Source organism: Aspergillus niger (assembly GCF_000002855.4).
Source record: "Aspergillus niger supercontig An01".
Classification (NCBI taxonomy): Eukaryota; Fungi; Ascomycota; class Eurotiomycetes; order Eurotiales; family Aspergillaceae; genus Aspergillus; species Aspergillus niger.
The window spans coordinates 3,309,943-3,326,476 of NT_166518.1; the positions used below are offsets into that span (position 1 = coordinate 3,309,943).

The 16,534-nt window shown below is 48.7% G+C and overlaps 4 protein-coding genes and 1 non-coding gene across 5 annotated transcripts; 3 read left to right on the top strand and 2 right to left on the bottom strand.

Annotated features, from left to right (window-relative positions):
* The first annotated feature begins 2,306 nt into the window (after positions 1–2,306).
* tRNA-Glu (CTC) lies at positions 2,307–2,378 on the top strand. Its single transcript has one exon. It is a non-coding gene; the product is annotated as a tRNA-Glu (tRNA).
* An 887-nt stretch (positions 2,379–3,265) lies between these two features.
* An01g13850 (hypothetical protein) lies at positions 3,266–3,658 on the bottom strand (the record flags this gene model as incomplete). The annotated part of the gene is made up of 2 exons (XM_059745497.1): positions 3,266–3,523; positions 3,554–3,658. 2 exons carry the CDS (start codon positions 3,656–3,658, stop codon positions 3,266–3,268), a joined length of 363 nt encoding a protein of 120 aa, XP_059599842.1.
* Positions 3,659–6,193: 2,535 nt separating this feature from the next.
* An01g13860 (hypothetical protein) lies at positions 6,194–6,776 on the top strand (the record flags this gene model as incomplete). The annotated part of the gene is made up of 3 exons (XM_059745503.1): positions 6,194–6,242; positions 6,382–6,616; positions 6,737–6,776. The coding sequence occupies 3 exons, from the start codon at positions 6,194–6,196 to the stop codon at positions 6,774–6,776; spliced, it is 324 nt and encodes a 107-aa protein (XP_059599843.1).
* Positions 6,777–11,318: 4,542 nt separating this feature from the next.
* Positions 11,319–11,632, bottom strand: An01g13870 (hypothetical protein; the record flags this gene model as incomplete). The annotated part of the gene is made up of 3 exons (XM_059745506.1): positions 11,319–11,468; positions 11,542–11,563; positions 11,613–11,632. 3 exons carry the CDS (start codon positions 11,630–11,632, stop codon positions 11,319–11,321), a joined length of 192 nt encoding a protein of 63 aa, XP_059599844.1.
* Positions 11,633–13,791: 2,159 nt separating this feature from the next.
* Positions 13,792–15,985, top strand: An01g13880 (uncharacterized protein; the record flags this gene model as incomplete). Its single annotated transcript, XM_001389750.3, has 3 exons — positions 13,792–13,885; positions 14,182–15,106; positions 15,172–15,985. The coding sequence occupies 3 exons, from the start codon at positions 13,792–13,794 to the stop codon at positions 15,983–15,985; spliced, it is 1,833 nt and encodes a 610-aa protein (XP_001389787.1).
* Between the last annotated feature and the right edge of the window lie 549 nt (positions 15,986–16,534).

Consider the following 16,534-nt stretch of genomic DNA (forward strand, 5'->3'; position numbering starts at 1 on the left):
CACACACACACACACACACACACACCTAAATATATTCGGATTTCTTCTCCTCATATGGAAAAATAGCCTACCATTAACCGACCAACGTTCACCAACATAAGGGCGTACAGAAACAAACAAACAAACCAGAACAGGCAGGCAGGCAGGCAGGCAGGCATCAAGTCGGGCCACAACACCAACAACAGCAGCAGCAGCAGCAGCAGCAACTTAGTGACCTGAATATCAACAATATCAACACAACCGCACCATGCGACATGCATATTTCTCCCATACAGCAAGTAAATCCCGAAGGTGATCGCACAATGATGCAATGCTATGCATACAGAGTAGACCGCTCAAAGCTCACCCGGCAAATACCCAACTGGGCTGGGCTGGAAGTAGTCAGGCAAGTCAGGTGTTGTGTTACAGTATAGCGGTAGCGGTGGTGGTGGTTGTTTCAACTGCAGGGCTAATGCCGCGCGAACTCGCCACACCCGGGTATTGGTGAGTCGCATGGCACCATAGCTGTTGAGCCACATATCCCTGTGGCCCTCTCTTCATTCCTCTCTTGTTATTGTTATAGGTGAGTAGGTTGGGGAGTAAATCTGCAGATGCAGTAGGGATTGTAGTTGGTGATGGATGGATTGGTGGATGGGTCTTTGGTTGGATTACTACTGTTGGTTGCTTGGTTACTGTAGTTACTATTGTGTGCTATGTATCTACTATGTATGTGTGCGGAGCATATCGGATCCTGTGAGTACTTTGTGTTCGTCATTGTCTGTGGTGTGTGCCTGTATCTGCGATCTGGACCGATCCACAGTGGCAAATAAATATAGATAAAAATACTACAATTGAAAAGAGAGTTGCTAATTATAAATAAGACTGCGTAGAATGTGGATCGTGATTGAAGCAAGTCAGTAACTGGTCAGTGGGCTCTTCTTCGGACGTGTCAACTTTCTATTTTACCTTTCGGGGACTGATTTGGACTGTCGGATTTAGTCAAATGTAAAATGGGTGGAGTGGATGCGCTAAACTTATCGCAGTTACTGGACACTTGACTTGGGTCATTTCGTTGAGAGAGGGTGTCTGTGAGAGAGTGGAGATAAGACTCATGCATGGCTTTACATATTGTGGATATTCAGTTATTGTGGACGTAGTGGGCAGGCTTGGATATTGGTGTGTCTCCATCTGTCTCTCGGACTAAATGTACATGCTGCTAGTTAACTAGTATCTACTTGGTGGTAGATCAGCAGGGGATGTTGACGCACCTCTGATCCAGTGCACTTCATGTCCATTTATCGCCGACCACACGACAAGATCTCCATCATGAAACCCAATCAATCAAGCAAACAGACAAACAAGGGCTCAATCCAGAATCTGGGTTATCATGACATCTCAGGGGGGAAGGAACAATGCTCCAATAGTGAGAGCCGGAGATGTCCTCCCGTCCCGTGTGGATGTATCAAAGAACCTAAAGCTGTGTAGAATTTTGTTATTCCCTTTGGCGTGCGCGCGGCTTACCACTGTATGCCGGAAGTTGGGGGAAAGAGAGCTGAAGGGTGAGTCTAGCCTGGTCTTAGTGTCCCGGATCGGATCCGGGTGCCCGGTTAATTAGTATGTCTTTGCTTTTTGGACTTTTCCTGTTCAATGCTTCTGGGGAATGGAGAGAGAGGGGCAAAAGAGAAATGGGTACTTTTGTCCGTTAGTGCTTGACACCCCTGCCCGAAGGATCGGCCTATCCTTCTATCCAGTCGAAGCTTACGCTAGCTTATCGGCCGCCTCATCTCATCTTGGATGATGCAGATGCAATGCATCCGGCGCGTAAATGTATATTTCCAGCACCTCAATCGATCACATGATGAAGGGGTGTGTCTCCAGGGTCTGGCTAACCAAGTTCTGAGTTATTAATCCGGTTTAGAAGCGTAGCATTCTCCGGATCAGGACCAGTTTCCGTGGTCCAGAATAATGTGGGTGACTTAATGTTGGGAAGTTGACAAGCACGGAATATGCGGCGATCCATCCTGCACGAGCTGCTCTGGATATATGCCATTGCCTTGGGACACATTCCGGACCCGGTACGGAGTACATAATGCATTCTCTTATTCCCTGATCATCGCAGTGTAAGCAGGGCAACAAAGGGTGCCCAGCGCAGTGTTATGATGTAGGCAGCCAGCTCGCAACTTGAAGGTGCATGTGGACGTTATCACAGTCGGTCTGATGCCCTGGCAGAATAGCAAGGGAGGAAGGCGTAACCCAACGTTGTCTAAGTCTGACAGGCAACGGCTGTGAGACATATAGCTAAAAACCAAGAACAAAATATCAATTAATCCGATATGGTGTAGTGGCTAACATCGCCGTCTCTCACACGGCAGCCGGGGGTTCGATTCCCCCTATCGGAGCACAAATTTACTTTTTGACTTGATCTCTATCAATATCCAAGTTTTTATTTTGTTTTCCTATCGCCGTTGATTCGCTAAATATTAACAAATGATACCGAATTCTTTTTTTCCTTCCTTCTTTTTTTTTTTTTTCTGTCTACCCACCTAAGTTGCCTCGGTGGCGGCCTGTACATTGTCAGCTCGGCAAATATGCGACGACACGCCCGTTGGTCACACGTTACGACCAGCAAATGGACCATTGGCAGTATTTCCCTGCGCCAGGGCACCTACAAAGTAGGCTACCTGCTAGCTGCCAGCCTGCGAAGCGGACTATAATTTCCCTGATAGGCAAAAGGTCCAAAGTACCGCAGGGCGATTACCCACCGTTGTTACACTATCGGTGCCTGTCGCACCAGGGCCTCGCGACGAGAACTTGGTCAGGTGTTGTCTAAATCCAGCGGGCAAAAGTGGGCTCACCGGCTTCAATCCCGTAGGTAGCACACCTTGTGATTTGTGTGACGTGAGCCCGGTTACCTCAGTAGTAGCTGAGCATAATCTTGGTATGGCGAGTTGCACAGTGGGCCTTCCAAACTACTTTGTTTCCTGTAATGGCATGCCTATGCCGCTTCTCGATTGACGAAATAGAACGGGGGCATATCCATGGCTGCATCATCGTGGAGTTAAGTGGCCATTCGGGCGTATTACTGCAACAGTGGACCGTCATTCCACGACCTACGATCTGCGAGTAGGATCATTATCGCAAAAGCTCGGTCGAGACACGGCAGATCATTGACAGGACTCCACCCGTCTAGTTAGGCCTCGACCATCCAGTTTCTGTGTATCCCATGTGCGGAACTTGGATGCTGCAAAAGTGACAGATCAAGGTCAAATCCAGAAATGACACTGGCTCATCTTGTTTCGGCACCATCATGCGTGGTGGGATGCTGTTCGCAGCAGTCCGCCTGCATGACAATGCCATTGGCCTGGGTTGGGGTCTGTGATTGTGAACAAGGATGCAGTAGTTCGGCTGTCACAGGGATAGGCAAGCCCCTCTGCAAATCAGCGCCTGCGATCGACGAACTAGTCACGACGTCCATGAACAAGTTGAGATGCATAAAGTACCGGACCATATTGCGTTTTAAAGTTATGGTCCATTGTTGGCATCCCTGTCGGATACTACGGAATAGCGTACATACTGTGTCTCGAAGTACGAAAGTAGACGTAGGGGCTCCTCCAGATGACGGATCCAGAAAGGCTAGATTCCGCACGTTGGGGCGAGGGACAAGTTCCCTCCGACCCATGTCGACAGGTACACAGTCGGCGAGTCACTTACAGGGACTAGTCCCCTTCGGCCTTGATATACAGCCGTTCGACTTGGCCTGAGGCTCCGCAGTGGATCTTAGCAGTGCAGGGATCTGAGCGAATGGGATGGGGTTCCTGGTACCGCCGGAAGGGGGAGGATGGGATTCCCCTGCAGCTCACATGATCAAAAGAGGATGGCTATGATGGCTCCAAAATGGGGCGGAATGCAAATAGTGCGCCGTCTAAAAAGCCAAAAGGCGGGAAACAGAAAGGCGGAATCGATCAATCATGCGAGAGTCGAGAGACTAGCCGAGTGTGATTGGAGATCAGACCCATGGTCCTTCGATTGTTATCCGTCGCCGCGGGACCGGATCCGCAATTCCGTTGGAGACGAAAGTCCTTCCTGAAAGTTACTCCTTTTTTTCGATCCGGGATCTTATTTCCTTCTACTGATTTATGTGTATGTGTATGTGTATAAGTGTGCTATGTGTGTGTGTGCGTGTGTGCGCTGACCATTGGTGCACCGTATCAAAATATGGATGAAGGGTCAGCTTTGCCACGAAAACAGGAAGGGAATGGCGGTTGTTGAGAATCCACTGACATGTGTAGGTAGTACAGGCATCTACCTGCCTACTCAAGCAGGTCGCCTACATACCGAGTTCTTTCATAGGTCAGTATGGAGAGTAAGAGTGGAATTAGTGGTCTTAGGAAACCGAGACATGCTTACTCCTTCAGAGTAGACACATTAGTTAACCAGAATGAACCTTACTTGAGCCGTCGAGTCCGTAGATAGTTACGCCATTGTTGCGCCGCGCCCCCATAATTAATCCCAGCTGAAAGGATGCTTCCATCTCGCATTGCGATAGGTAGAAACGGATGGACGATGGAGACTGATGGAACAGATTCCATCCCGTCCCAGCTGATGCTGGATACTACTGTATGACACTTAATTAGAGGAAATAAAAAAAAACCAAAAAAAAAGAGAGAGAACAGTGTAAGTGTAGACGAAGACCGGCCAGTCCGCACTTCCTTTCGCCCTTTGAGGGAGCGCAATTAAGGTGGGGAAAAGAAAAAGCAGAGAGAAGGAAGAAGAAGGAAGGCATTTTTGGCCATTTTTGGCACTTTTCATTTTTATTTTAATTTATTTATTTATTCACTTTTCTGGCAAGTTGCCCAGCCCCGCTGGCTTAGCCACGGTGGCTCGACCAAAGCCAGCGACGGGGAAGTACGATTCGCCCGTACTTTTGCCCCCCAAATCCCTTCCGTCGAGCCGGCGTGTGATTGTGACGCAACGGCGAAAAGCGAGGAGGGAGAAAATGAGATGAGATGAGAAGCCCGCCCTTTTCTCGGGTTCGATGTTTCACATCCACCAAAAGGTGCCATCCATCCACCTGACCGCTTATATGGTTTTATTGGTTCGGGGAGGTCAAGCCGGTTCCAGTGCACAAAGACCTTCGGTTCTGGTAGTGGACTAAAGGTACCTGGTGGATTCGTACCTCTCCTCAGCTCTATCTTTAGTCCGGTACTTCCTACCCGGTACTCAGTACCTTGGTTCGCTTCAAAGTCTATCCTACTACTCCTGACGTTTGAAGGGGGTTAGTGGATGAAGGTATCGCGGTTGACGAAAACAGCGAGGTGCTGGTCCCATGAGATAACTACTAGTTGTTCCATCTTCCAACCGAAAGGCGGAAAAGCCTGCGGGTCTAACTTCATATGTCTCCTTTCTTTCTCAGATCTCACACCCTTCTCTTACTCCTCAAGTCTCAAAATTCCGTTTCCGCTTGGCTCTCTGACTCGAACGGACTGCGCCGCGTACAGTAAGGTGGACTGGGTTAATTCTGGGCATTATATTATCGATCTGACAAAATAAGACCGAGAGACTCCGAAGATTTTACATAGATGCAAATGCAATCACCAATGGCTGCCATCACTACACACTACTTACCACCAACAGGGAAACCCCCAGTAGGCTGGTGGTCTACTGCGTATGACCTGCGCGGTTCCCCACATTGATCGAACCGATCATGCCCGTAATCATGTCAAGAGACCAGGGATCCCAGCTGAAAGACCTTCAAGGATCTCAATTTTGGATCACTACTATGGCTCAGTCCTGCCATCGTCGTCGTAGCAAAAGTAGTAATTAGTAGTAACTAGTTACTGCTGGGGGCTTCTTTGACCCGCCACAGCCGCAGTCACGCTGATTTGCCGGTGATGACCGATCCAGCAATTGTCGACGAGTGTCTTACTGAATATTACATTATTGTTCAGCGCCAATGGCATGATGCACAATAATTTACGCTGACGTCAACTACTCCAATACGAGAGTTTCTAGAATAGTTCGATACATTCGCTTGACGAAGCATCATGTAGAAAACTGTATGGGGGGGGTGGGCCGTCTTTAGTCGGGTAACCACTTCAATTACTATGAAACAAGCGGCCATGCGCCGACAGTACCGACTTAGCTAAGTCAGGACGGAACCGACATAACAAACTAGTAGTCAGTGACTTTATGGTAACTATCGGGTAATTCAACCATGATGGAAGGCAATAATGAACATGGCCTAATTAAGGATTGGATGATCGGTAAGAAAAAGGAATCAGAAATCAGAATAGTGGGACTGGAAAAGACACTCCGAGTCTCATCCGCCACAGTATAGAATTTCCAAGAGCCGGACCCGACACTCTGGCGCGGGAACTGCGCCTGTAAAACGATCCACCGCAGACCGGAAGCGGGTGGCTTGTCCCTCCAAAGCTGATTTCAGGTGGGCCGTGGATCCCGAGAGTTGGGAGTACACCACAGAGTACTACTCAAATACTCCATACGGAGAAAAGTCAATGGGATTCGTTGAGGCCTTGAGACATGTGTTGGGTCAGAGGAATGAACCGCGGCAACGTGAAAAATCGCCCGGCGAAACTAAAGGGTTAGGGGAGGAAAAAAGAAAAGAGAGGCTGGAAAGGTATGGGGCAGAGACCTGCTGATAGAGACAACGTCATGCGCCAGTAAGCCATGCATCGATGACTACTAGATAGAGTCCCATGCCAGTGATAAAGATGCTCAATGCTGAATGTCGTTGCAGGATATTGAACGAATCGGAGATTAGGTGGGTTAGGCGATAGGAGAGCATAGTATTGATGTTTTGTCGTTGTGATCAGACAGGCAAGAGCACTAACGTAAGACGCGATATGCTGCTTGATGGGATAGACAGCCTCCAGGACAGCCTCTAACATCCCTGCAAATCGAAGAAGGACGATTATCGGATAAATGAGCTGATGTTACGGTTCCTTTCCTCCAACCCTGGCTCTGACACCTCTCCCAACCATCCACTGCAGCAAAAGCGATGTACCGCGGGGCAGCCCAATGCCCCGCCGGTGCGATAACAAGAGGCGTGGGTGTATGCCACCAGTAGCAGCAATCAATCAATCGACCTTGCATGAGGAGTTGATCTTAGCCCAGCTGTCAAAACGGAAAACTGCTTCCCGAAGGTTGTTGCCAGCTGCCCTCCTGGCGACCCGTGGCTGTGTATTGGATCAGCTTGTGTGTGTAATGTTGGATCGCTCACCGTAAGTTTCTCGTTGCTCCCTGCAAGGCGGACCAGGGCTGCTGCTGCTCCGAGGCATGATTCAAGCAAGCATCAGCGACTGCCCGCGCTTGGATTTCTGCCCAAAGCACAGCAGAGCGTTATTCTTCCTTTTCCACCCCCCCGGGAAAGGGGGCAGCTGACCTATCGCAAAGATTTCTTTAAGGAAAAATAAAATACAAAATAAAAATAAAGACACACGAGGACTGCAGTAGGTAGGGTAAAACCGGCCAGGATCTTTGACAGATGTTGACAAACAAAGCCTGTCTGTCCCGCATTCGGTGGCACAAGGAACACGATGCAGTGGTGATATCGGCCAACAGCTTAGGCGGTCCGTACCCAAGTTAGCCTGCAAGCCCCTCCTTTTCGGCTCTTCACCGCTTCCTGCCGGAATTCTATTGTTCTGTTCTGTTTTGTTTTGCTGGTGGTTTCAATTCAAGTGGTGAAATGGGCAGTCACCGACGCCTTTTTCCCCCCCCTCAGCTGGCACTAAGTTATTGCACCTGCAGGGCAGCGGCATCAGCGGGCACGGCACCACACACACACACACACACACACACACACACACACACATACACACCGGTATTCCTCACTAATCATCGTCATTCTTTCCCTCTCTTCCTGTACTCCATACTACCAACAGCTCATCATGGTTACCAATTATGACCGCACAGTAGTCGCCAGCTCTCATGCAATTAACCTGGTTACAAGCACGAGTAGTCAACTGCTGCTAATCATTTCAGGGCCCCCCCTCTTGATCCACCCAATAATTTAGACTCGCCCGTGCTTCATTCAGCTGCGACGGGTCATGCTCACATGATGTACAGCAGCAAGTATGTATGTATGTATCTGCTAAGAGACTAGGCGCATCGCGATGACATTTCACCGTCCGTTTTCCTGTTTTCCTCCGAAACGTCCGAGTGGTTATCAAGCTGGACACGATCGTGGTCACTCGAGCTAAGACCGCTGACCACTCGGCCATTGCCTGTCCAGTATCATGGTTTTGAACGGACGCCATGCAGACACCGCCAAACCACGGGCCGTTTGGGTTGACGGCTCCTAGCAAATCTTTGAAACCCAAAGGAGGCCCGTTGTCGTCTTGCTTGTCAGGGAAATGAGGGGTAAGCTCCATCCTACTGGATGCAAGCAATGCATCCAAGTCGAAATTAATCCTGCGACAGCACGTTGTCGCGAAAATCCCTAAATAGCCCAATCGGGATCCTTAAGGAAGCCCTCGTATTGGCTTTGAAGACCCGACCCGACTTATCTTCGTTCGCATGCTTTCGGGTTGCGTCTCTCCGCGTGGTAGCTTGGGTAGGGGTTTGATTTCCTTAGATGCTCTTTCGTCCGGCAAGCTCCTTGAAGCCGCCGGCGGATTGAACTACTACTTACTTCCTATACGTATGTATCTTTGGCCCAGAGCAACGGGGCCATCGGGTTTCGACTCGGTGGGCGGAATTTCCGGATCCTCCCCATTGGCTTGGTGTACCAAATCTTTCCCCCTCAACCCCTTTTTCACTTTCTTTGATGATCTGGTAGAGTCAGCGGGTTCAGCTGCCTGTTACTGTCCGTCCCAAGTATCATGACGTCGTCTGCTGCTCTGCAATGCCTTTTCTTTTTTTTCTGGGCTGCCAGAGTTTATTGTCCGCCCTTCATCATCTTTCTTGCTGGGCGGCGGATGCTAATGGTCGATCGTCCGTATCAAAAGCGCCCCACTGGCCTATTCATCATGATGGTCAAAAGATCACTTGCAGCTCGCAAGCTTCCATTGTTTTTCTCCCCCTCTTCTTGACCCTCAGTTGGCTCGCGTGGCTCCAGATCTCAACCGCGCTAAGTCAGGCACTATGAGATCCACAGCATGGTACTATTTACCTTATGCAGAGGTGGGTTTTTACCTGTTCCTCTCTTCATTACCGATTACCCCGTACTGTTACAAACTCGGTACTAAGTAAGTTGGGCTTTTTTCCACCTCCGCCCGCCCTTAGCGTTGCTTTTATGTGTTCATGGGGGAGGCTACTTTTTCGGAAGCGACGAAAGACATAAAAGCGATTATACTTGGCCAATGGCATTATCAAAGGGTAAAATTGTCCACTAGGTATCTTTCTCACCCGCACCCCTGGTCTGTTATAGTAGGATATTGGCCATGTCACCGGTAGCGCCTAAAGAAAGAGAGGGCCACGCGATTTGGGAAACAAAACCCACGGCGGCTAGTACTTACTTAGCAAACTTACTACGTACTTGGCTAGGTAACCTCGTAACTGAGGGATGGAGGAGCAAGACGGACAGGACCTTGAAGGTTGCGTCGTCGGGTGTCAGGCTCATTAGCCTCATACCATTAGGTACCAGGAACTTACTTTTCGCATTACCCGCCGTTTCAGGTCTCAATTTAGAGGTTCTCCAAGCAACACGGGGAAAATCTCGAGCGCTAGCCGTTGGACTAGTAGATAGGATGACGTCAAAGGAATCCGAGAAGGGATTTCACTGGGGATTAAGAGTCTGCGAGGATGTCTATCCCTCCACAGTCATCGGCAGCCCCAGGGATGCGTGGAATGATCTTGATGGGATTTACGATTGGTATCCAAACAAAACGCAGTTCGGTATGGACACCAGAACTTACTGTAATACTTCCGTCTATCCGTTGGGACCGACAGCGCAGAAAAGAACCTTCAAACAAGGTAGATAGAGTTCGGTGGGAGCTCCAATCAAACCCCCGTGATCACCTGCTGCAATGTTGTTCGCCCTCCTCGCTTCTTTGGCTCTTCGATCCTTTCTTCAGGACACACACACACACTCTCTCTCCTCCCCTCTCAGTCTCCTCCCTCCAGAATTCCCCAGGTACTGTACTATCACCCACCAATCACCAGACAAAGCTTGTATGCTTTCCAAAAGATCGCATTAAAGTTCCGGGGCATTTGCTCGAGAAGCCGAGCGGTCATCACTATGTAGTTATCTATAGCGTGGCTTGATCATCTCTCTGGGGTTATGGGTGAGATTGGTCAAGTTGCTTGTTTGGGTACGGAATAAGACTGCGTCGATCGGATTTAGCCCATACACCACTTGTTCCGGGTGCGGAGCCCAGGGACAACACGCCTCTATAACGAAGGCCACTTAATAATGATTGATTATTACAATGATCATACAACTGTCTGAGCTTGGGCTGCTTGTATGTAAGCAACTAATCATGGGGTGAGAAGTCGCAATCCGTCTCTCAGTAACTACTAGTCGTCGTCGTAGTAGTAGGCTCTGTCTCCTTTTTGACGGGTGATCGCACTAAATGTCAATCGGTTTTCTCCCGATCACCCACCCCGTCTTTTGTCGGTCCACTTCCAGTCGAGCGATGGAATGATAGCGTCGTTTCTCACCGTAAGGGCTGGCTGTCGATTGCTCACCTCCCGCTTGCCGTCAGTCCTATTATCAGTCCCACTTTGGCAAATGGAGGATGGTTAGTAGTTGTCTACTGAGTATGGCCCCGTCTGCTGTGTACGTATGTAAGTAAGTAAGTATGTATGTGGGCTTTGATTTTATTTCCTTTCCCCAATTTTACGCAGTGCTTTCTTTTTTACCTGTTCTCTGTTTTTCCTCTGCCTGCTCCGCCCTCTCATCATCTGCTCTCAGCGATCTTCTTTCTTCTCGTCGCTCACTAATTACCCACTTTGTCAACCCCTCTTTCTCGCCCTCTCTTTCTTCCCATTCCTTTCGTTAGTTGCTCTTATCTTTTGTTTGGCTAATCGGTATTCTGCCCACTGTTCCGATTTTCCGCTCTTCCATATCAGATCACCACACCTCAAACTTGTCTTAGTTACTGTACACTGTTGATTTCTTGGCTCGACTTGCCGATGTGTATTTCTCCCTGATCTTGCACGATTCACCGCTTGTTACTACCAAGCAGCCCCCAAACAAGGCACCCCCGTTTTTATTGTTAGTTAATTGTCTATTGTAGTCCAAATGACTGCTAAAGTACAACCTTCCCTATATTCGATAGATTTCTGCTTCCTGATTTGTAATACCATGGTAGCTTGTTCTGTTGGATGTTGTCATGATTAGCGTAGTTCTTTGTTTGTCCAACATCAACTACCAACAACTACCGAGTGTGGACCTCAGTTCTTAGCCCTTTTGATGCATATATTTTTTCCTTTTTCTTTTCCTTTTCTAATTTCTGTAATCTTGTGGGTGATCCCCTTTTTACCTGATCCGTCAACTGATCAAGCATGAGGGTGGGAACCGGCTGGCTCTTCCAGAATTCCGCTACTGTGGATCAGGCCGAAGGGAGGGAGGGAGGCAGAGCGAGGAAGGAAGAGACTTACTTTGAAGGGACAGCAGCTTTCCCTAGTGTAATTACAGCCAAACATACACTTTCACTCCCTCAATCACTTACCCACCAGTTAGTTTAGCCATGATGGGTAATCCCCTTTATTGAGACTTGGGAGGGGGGCGGGGGGAGGCGGGCTGGTCACTGTGATTGAAAGTGGGCTGGAGGTGCTGTTAGATCTATCATCTCACTAAGTCACACTAAAACCAGACTTCTGGAAAGCCGATCATCATTGCCTTACGGGCCAATTTAGCGCGCTCCTAGCTATTCACCTCTGACTGTTCCCCGGAGCCCGGGGCTCAGGTCCATGGGTCCTACCGGTCAATCTGCGGCGGCGGCTCTGGAATGGGGCAATTTGCGGTTTTTCGCTGTGTCTCTCCTTTTGCCTTTTTCTCTCCCTTTTTGCTTCCTACTTTTTTTATTTTTTTTTATTTTTTCTTCCCCTCTCTTATTTATTATTATAATTATTATTTTTGGTCCCATTTTTCCTAAACCCATTTTACCCTTGAGTTCTTGTTTTATTTTCCTTTTTTGTTATTTATCATCTATTTTTCGTTCCCATTATTTCCCTACTTTAGTTTATCGTTTTCCCCTTTGAGTGTTTAGTGTGGTCTGACAGTAGGTCTGGTTGATGGATACACTTCCAGCTCCGATCTCAATCTGATTTTTCCCCTTATGACATTTTTTCTGTTTGATTCGATAATGATGATGCTAATTATTCCTGGCTAATATTTTACAATCGGGAAAATCACGGAATTGATTTGATTTTTTCTGTGCTGTAAGGAATCAAAGAACCATACCGCTCTTACATGGGTAACCGGGCGGTTTCCCTCTGGTTCCCTTTCTGCCCGGACACGGCTGGGCGTTACTACTGGCGAGAGAGAGAGACTTAGAGAGTAATACTTACTCAAGTTGTAACCCAAGGTGGGAGTGAAAATGATGTATGCCCCGTAAGTAAGTAGTACCTTGGATGGAGAGAGTATTGTTTCGCTTCTGCTATTGGCTCCACCCCTTTCTCGGATTCCGGTTCTGCTTTGCTGCTTCTCTTTTCCTGCTACTTTTTCCCCTTCCGCCCACAACTCTTGTGGTGCCCCATTATTTTGTCTTGTTGCCTTGACGGCCGTGTCAGATGGTTCCGATCCATCTCTCGTTCCCTCCCCTCCGCGTAGTCCACCCGCATCATACCTTAAAAAAATAAAAAAATTTAAAAAATCGAAAAATTGGTTTTTTATTTTATTTTATTTTTTTCTCCCCTACCCTCGAGAAAAATCAAAAATATTAATCATGCTAATAATGAAAGTGGATCCCCTTATTCCTCAGCTGTTTGCTGTCGACTGCATCCTGCATCCTTTTGTACAGCTGTAACCGAAATAGGCTTGCTCCATTGTCCCATACTTACTATCTTGAACCGTTGACGTTTTAGTCTTTTCGCCTGATCACATATCTAGGTAATCCACTGGAAATACTTCATTTAATTCCCTGCCCGTCCAGATTTCTCCTTTTATGTGACCTTCCCTCTCTCCGCCATCTTTCTTAAATACAATCCACTTGCCTCCGTGGACTGCAGCGCTTTCTTCTCCTTCTCTTCTCCATCTGTTGCACTCCGCTACTATATCTGCTACCTTAGTACTACTTAGCCATTAGCCCTACTATCCTACTACCTCCACCCGCCAACCCATCATTATTGCCCTTGCACACCCTCAATTGAACGACAACGAACCAGCCCTTGGATTTCTATTCTTCTCCTGCTTCTAACTTTGCCTCCCTGTGATTATCTTTGATCACCGTTGGGGTTCCTCACCACTCAAAGTTTGCGTCATTGGATTCCCTTGCAGTTACACAGTCTAGCCGTTTCTCGGGAACAGAAGCACGGAAAATAAAATCCCAAAAGATTAAAAGGATTTGCAGCATCGATTGACGACAAGGGGGTTAGAAATGTTGAACCCCCTTTAACAAACCGAGTCCTCTTGTCTTCAGTCCAGCGATCTTATCATCATAACATTCCCTCCCTTCGGTTACAGCGGAGATTCCAGCCGAAGACACATTCCCCGAAATCATTGGCCATTGGCCTCGCATATTGTCTTGCTCTATATTATTGCAAGAGACGCAAGCCGATATCGCCATCCGTGTTTGATCTCGAAGACCTCACGCGAACAATAACAACAACAAAAACAACAACAACAATCCCCGATAGTTCTTCATTCTGTTGAGAGTGAACCAAGTGGGTGACCGCTCAACCAACATCATGTTCAAACGACCGTCATGTTTACAAGGCCGGCGGCATGGTGAGGGCAACGGTGATTGGGCCGCCTTCCCTGTCCGCCAGCTCTTTGTGCTAGGTATGTTTTTTTGACTAGTACTGGACTGACTATTGTGACAATCCCTTTGCGCCCAATTCCCAACCATGATCGTGCATATGGCAAATAGGAATTTGTTTAGCCTCGGTTCATTGCTTTGTTTTCTGTCAATCACCTTTTGTTTTCTATTTTACCTTTCTGTTTGGGTACCTGATACCTGTGCACACATACACCCCTCTTTCTGCTATTATTACTATTACTACTGCATGCTCCTTTCCCCGCGCAATGTTAGACCAGTACTATTGGCCGCATCAAATGGAGACTGACAGTGATCCCAGCACTATGCCGCATCTGCGAACCAATCGCATTCATGTCCATATTCCCCTATGTTTACCAGATGGTCGAATCATTCCATGTGACGGATAACGACCGCAAGATCGCCTTGTATGCTGGAATGATTACATCGGCCTTCACCTTTGCAGAGTTCTCCGCAGGCATGTTCTGGGGGCGGATGAGTGACAAGATTGGCAGAAAGCCTGTCCTCATCATGGGCTTAATTGGGACTGCCATCAGTATGGTCGTTTTTGGGTTCGCTCCCAACTTGCCAACTGCCATGATCGCCCGGGCACTGGGAGGCCTTCTGAACGGCAACATTGGCGTGCTTCAAACTACCGTTGCAGAGATTGTCACTGTTAAGGAGCACCAACCCCGGGCCTATTCCATCATGCCGTTCGTCTGGTGCCTTGGGTCGATCATCGGGCCCGCTATGGGTGGTGCGTTGGCACAACCATGCGACAATTATCCCGGATTATTTCAGCGTGACACCATCTTCGATCGCTTTCCGTTTCTGCTGCCCAACCTGGTCTGCGTTGTCGTCTTAGTGTCCGGAATCGTTGTTGGCCTGTTGTTCCTGGAGGAGACCCATCCGGAGAAGAAGCACCGCCGCGATCCCGGCCTGGCGTTGGGCAATTGGCTCGTTGCGAAAGTCTGGGGTTCTCCCGAACCTATTCCCGAGCCCACGGACGCCAAAGCGGGATTGGCCGGAGAGGAGGAGGAGGAGGAGTACTACGACTACGAGGATGTCCCTCCGCCAGAGTACAGGAGCACGGAAAGTTCGCCTCGTCTGGGCCCGATGAAGGAATCGGACAACCTGTCTGCGGATGACGACATTGAGGGGCAGATGAAGGGTGAGCCGTGCGCAACCCCCAAGGCATTCACCAAACAAGTCATCTTCAACATCATTGCCTATGGCATTCTTGCATAGTAAGTCCCCTCTCGTTCCCCACTTCTTCCCCGCCGTTCTTCAGACGCTGACCTTTACACAACAGCCATAGTGTTTCCTTCGACCAACTCATGCCCGTCTTCTTGAGCACTCCCAAGTCCGACGACGATGTCGTGCTCCCCTTCAAGTTCACTGGTGGCTTGGGACTGGCTACGAGTAAAATCGGGTTCATGCTGGCGGTTCAAGGCGTTTATTCCATGATCGCGCAGCTGTGGCTGTTCCCGTTTGTTGTTCGTCACTTTGGAACACTGAGAGTTTTCCGCTTCGTGTTGCTTGTTTGGCCCCCTCTCTACCTCATGGTCCCTTACCTTATTCTCCTGCCCGAACAGCTGCAAACCGCCGCGGCCTACGTCGCTTTGATCAGCAAAATCACGCTGCACGTCATCGCATTCCCTGCTACCGCTATTCTCCTCGCCAACGCTGCTCCGTCTTCCAGAGTCCTCGGTTCCATCAACGGCGCGGCCGCCTCGACAGCTAGCTTGAGCCGCGCTTTCGGCCCAACGGTTACTGGCTTGCTTCATTCCAAGGGTCTCGAAAGTGGATACTCCGTGCTAGCCTGGTGGGCTTGTGGAATAGTATGCATCCTTGGCGCCATCGAGAGCTTTTGGATGGAGGAATCGGAGCGAGACAAGGACGTGGAGAAGAAGGCCGAATGCGATGGCCCAACTTCGAACCGCGACTCGCTGCGGGGTTCCTTCACTGCAGGCAAGGAAGACGGCTCTCCCGAGGAAGTGCGGAGACTGCTTTCTTCGGCGCGCACCAGCATCGATGACATGGACATTCCCAACGTGGACTCAATGCAAGCCAACCTGAACGTCACTTCCGAGCCCGAGCCCGACAAGTCCAAGTTCAGCCAATAGACCTGTTCTACCTCTGTTTCATTATCGCGAGAAGCACTGTCGCATCTCTCGCATCATTGTCTCTTTTTGTGATTTGAACTGCTCTTGTTTGGAGGCTGATTTCTATTGCTTGAATTCGCATTGCCTTGCCTCTGCCATTTTTGCTTTTGTTTGATTCTTGGATCATATTTGGTGGTATAGCTTGATTTTTTTTTTTTTTCCTTTGGTTTTTCTTATCCTCCATGGTTTCCTTTGCTTTCCATTATTTATGTTTTAGATCATGATTTTCAAGCTTGGGCGATGGCGCAGTGTATAGACTGGGAGCATTATGTGACAAAAGCATGAGGGCCGGCAATTCTGTCTTTGATTTTGGGGTTACCGCGGGGATTCATTGGGCACACATATGATTTCATGCATCTGGGAGGCTCGTTGTCATTATTGCTACATTTAACCACTCTATCCGCAGAGAAAGAAGAAGAAGAATTCATTGCTGGGGGCAAGGAAGAGAGCAGTAGCATCTCTCCTTAGCCCTGTCGATTTTGAGACATAACACAAAGCTCTTTTAAACGT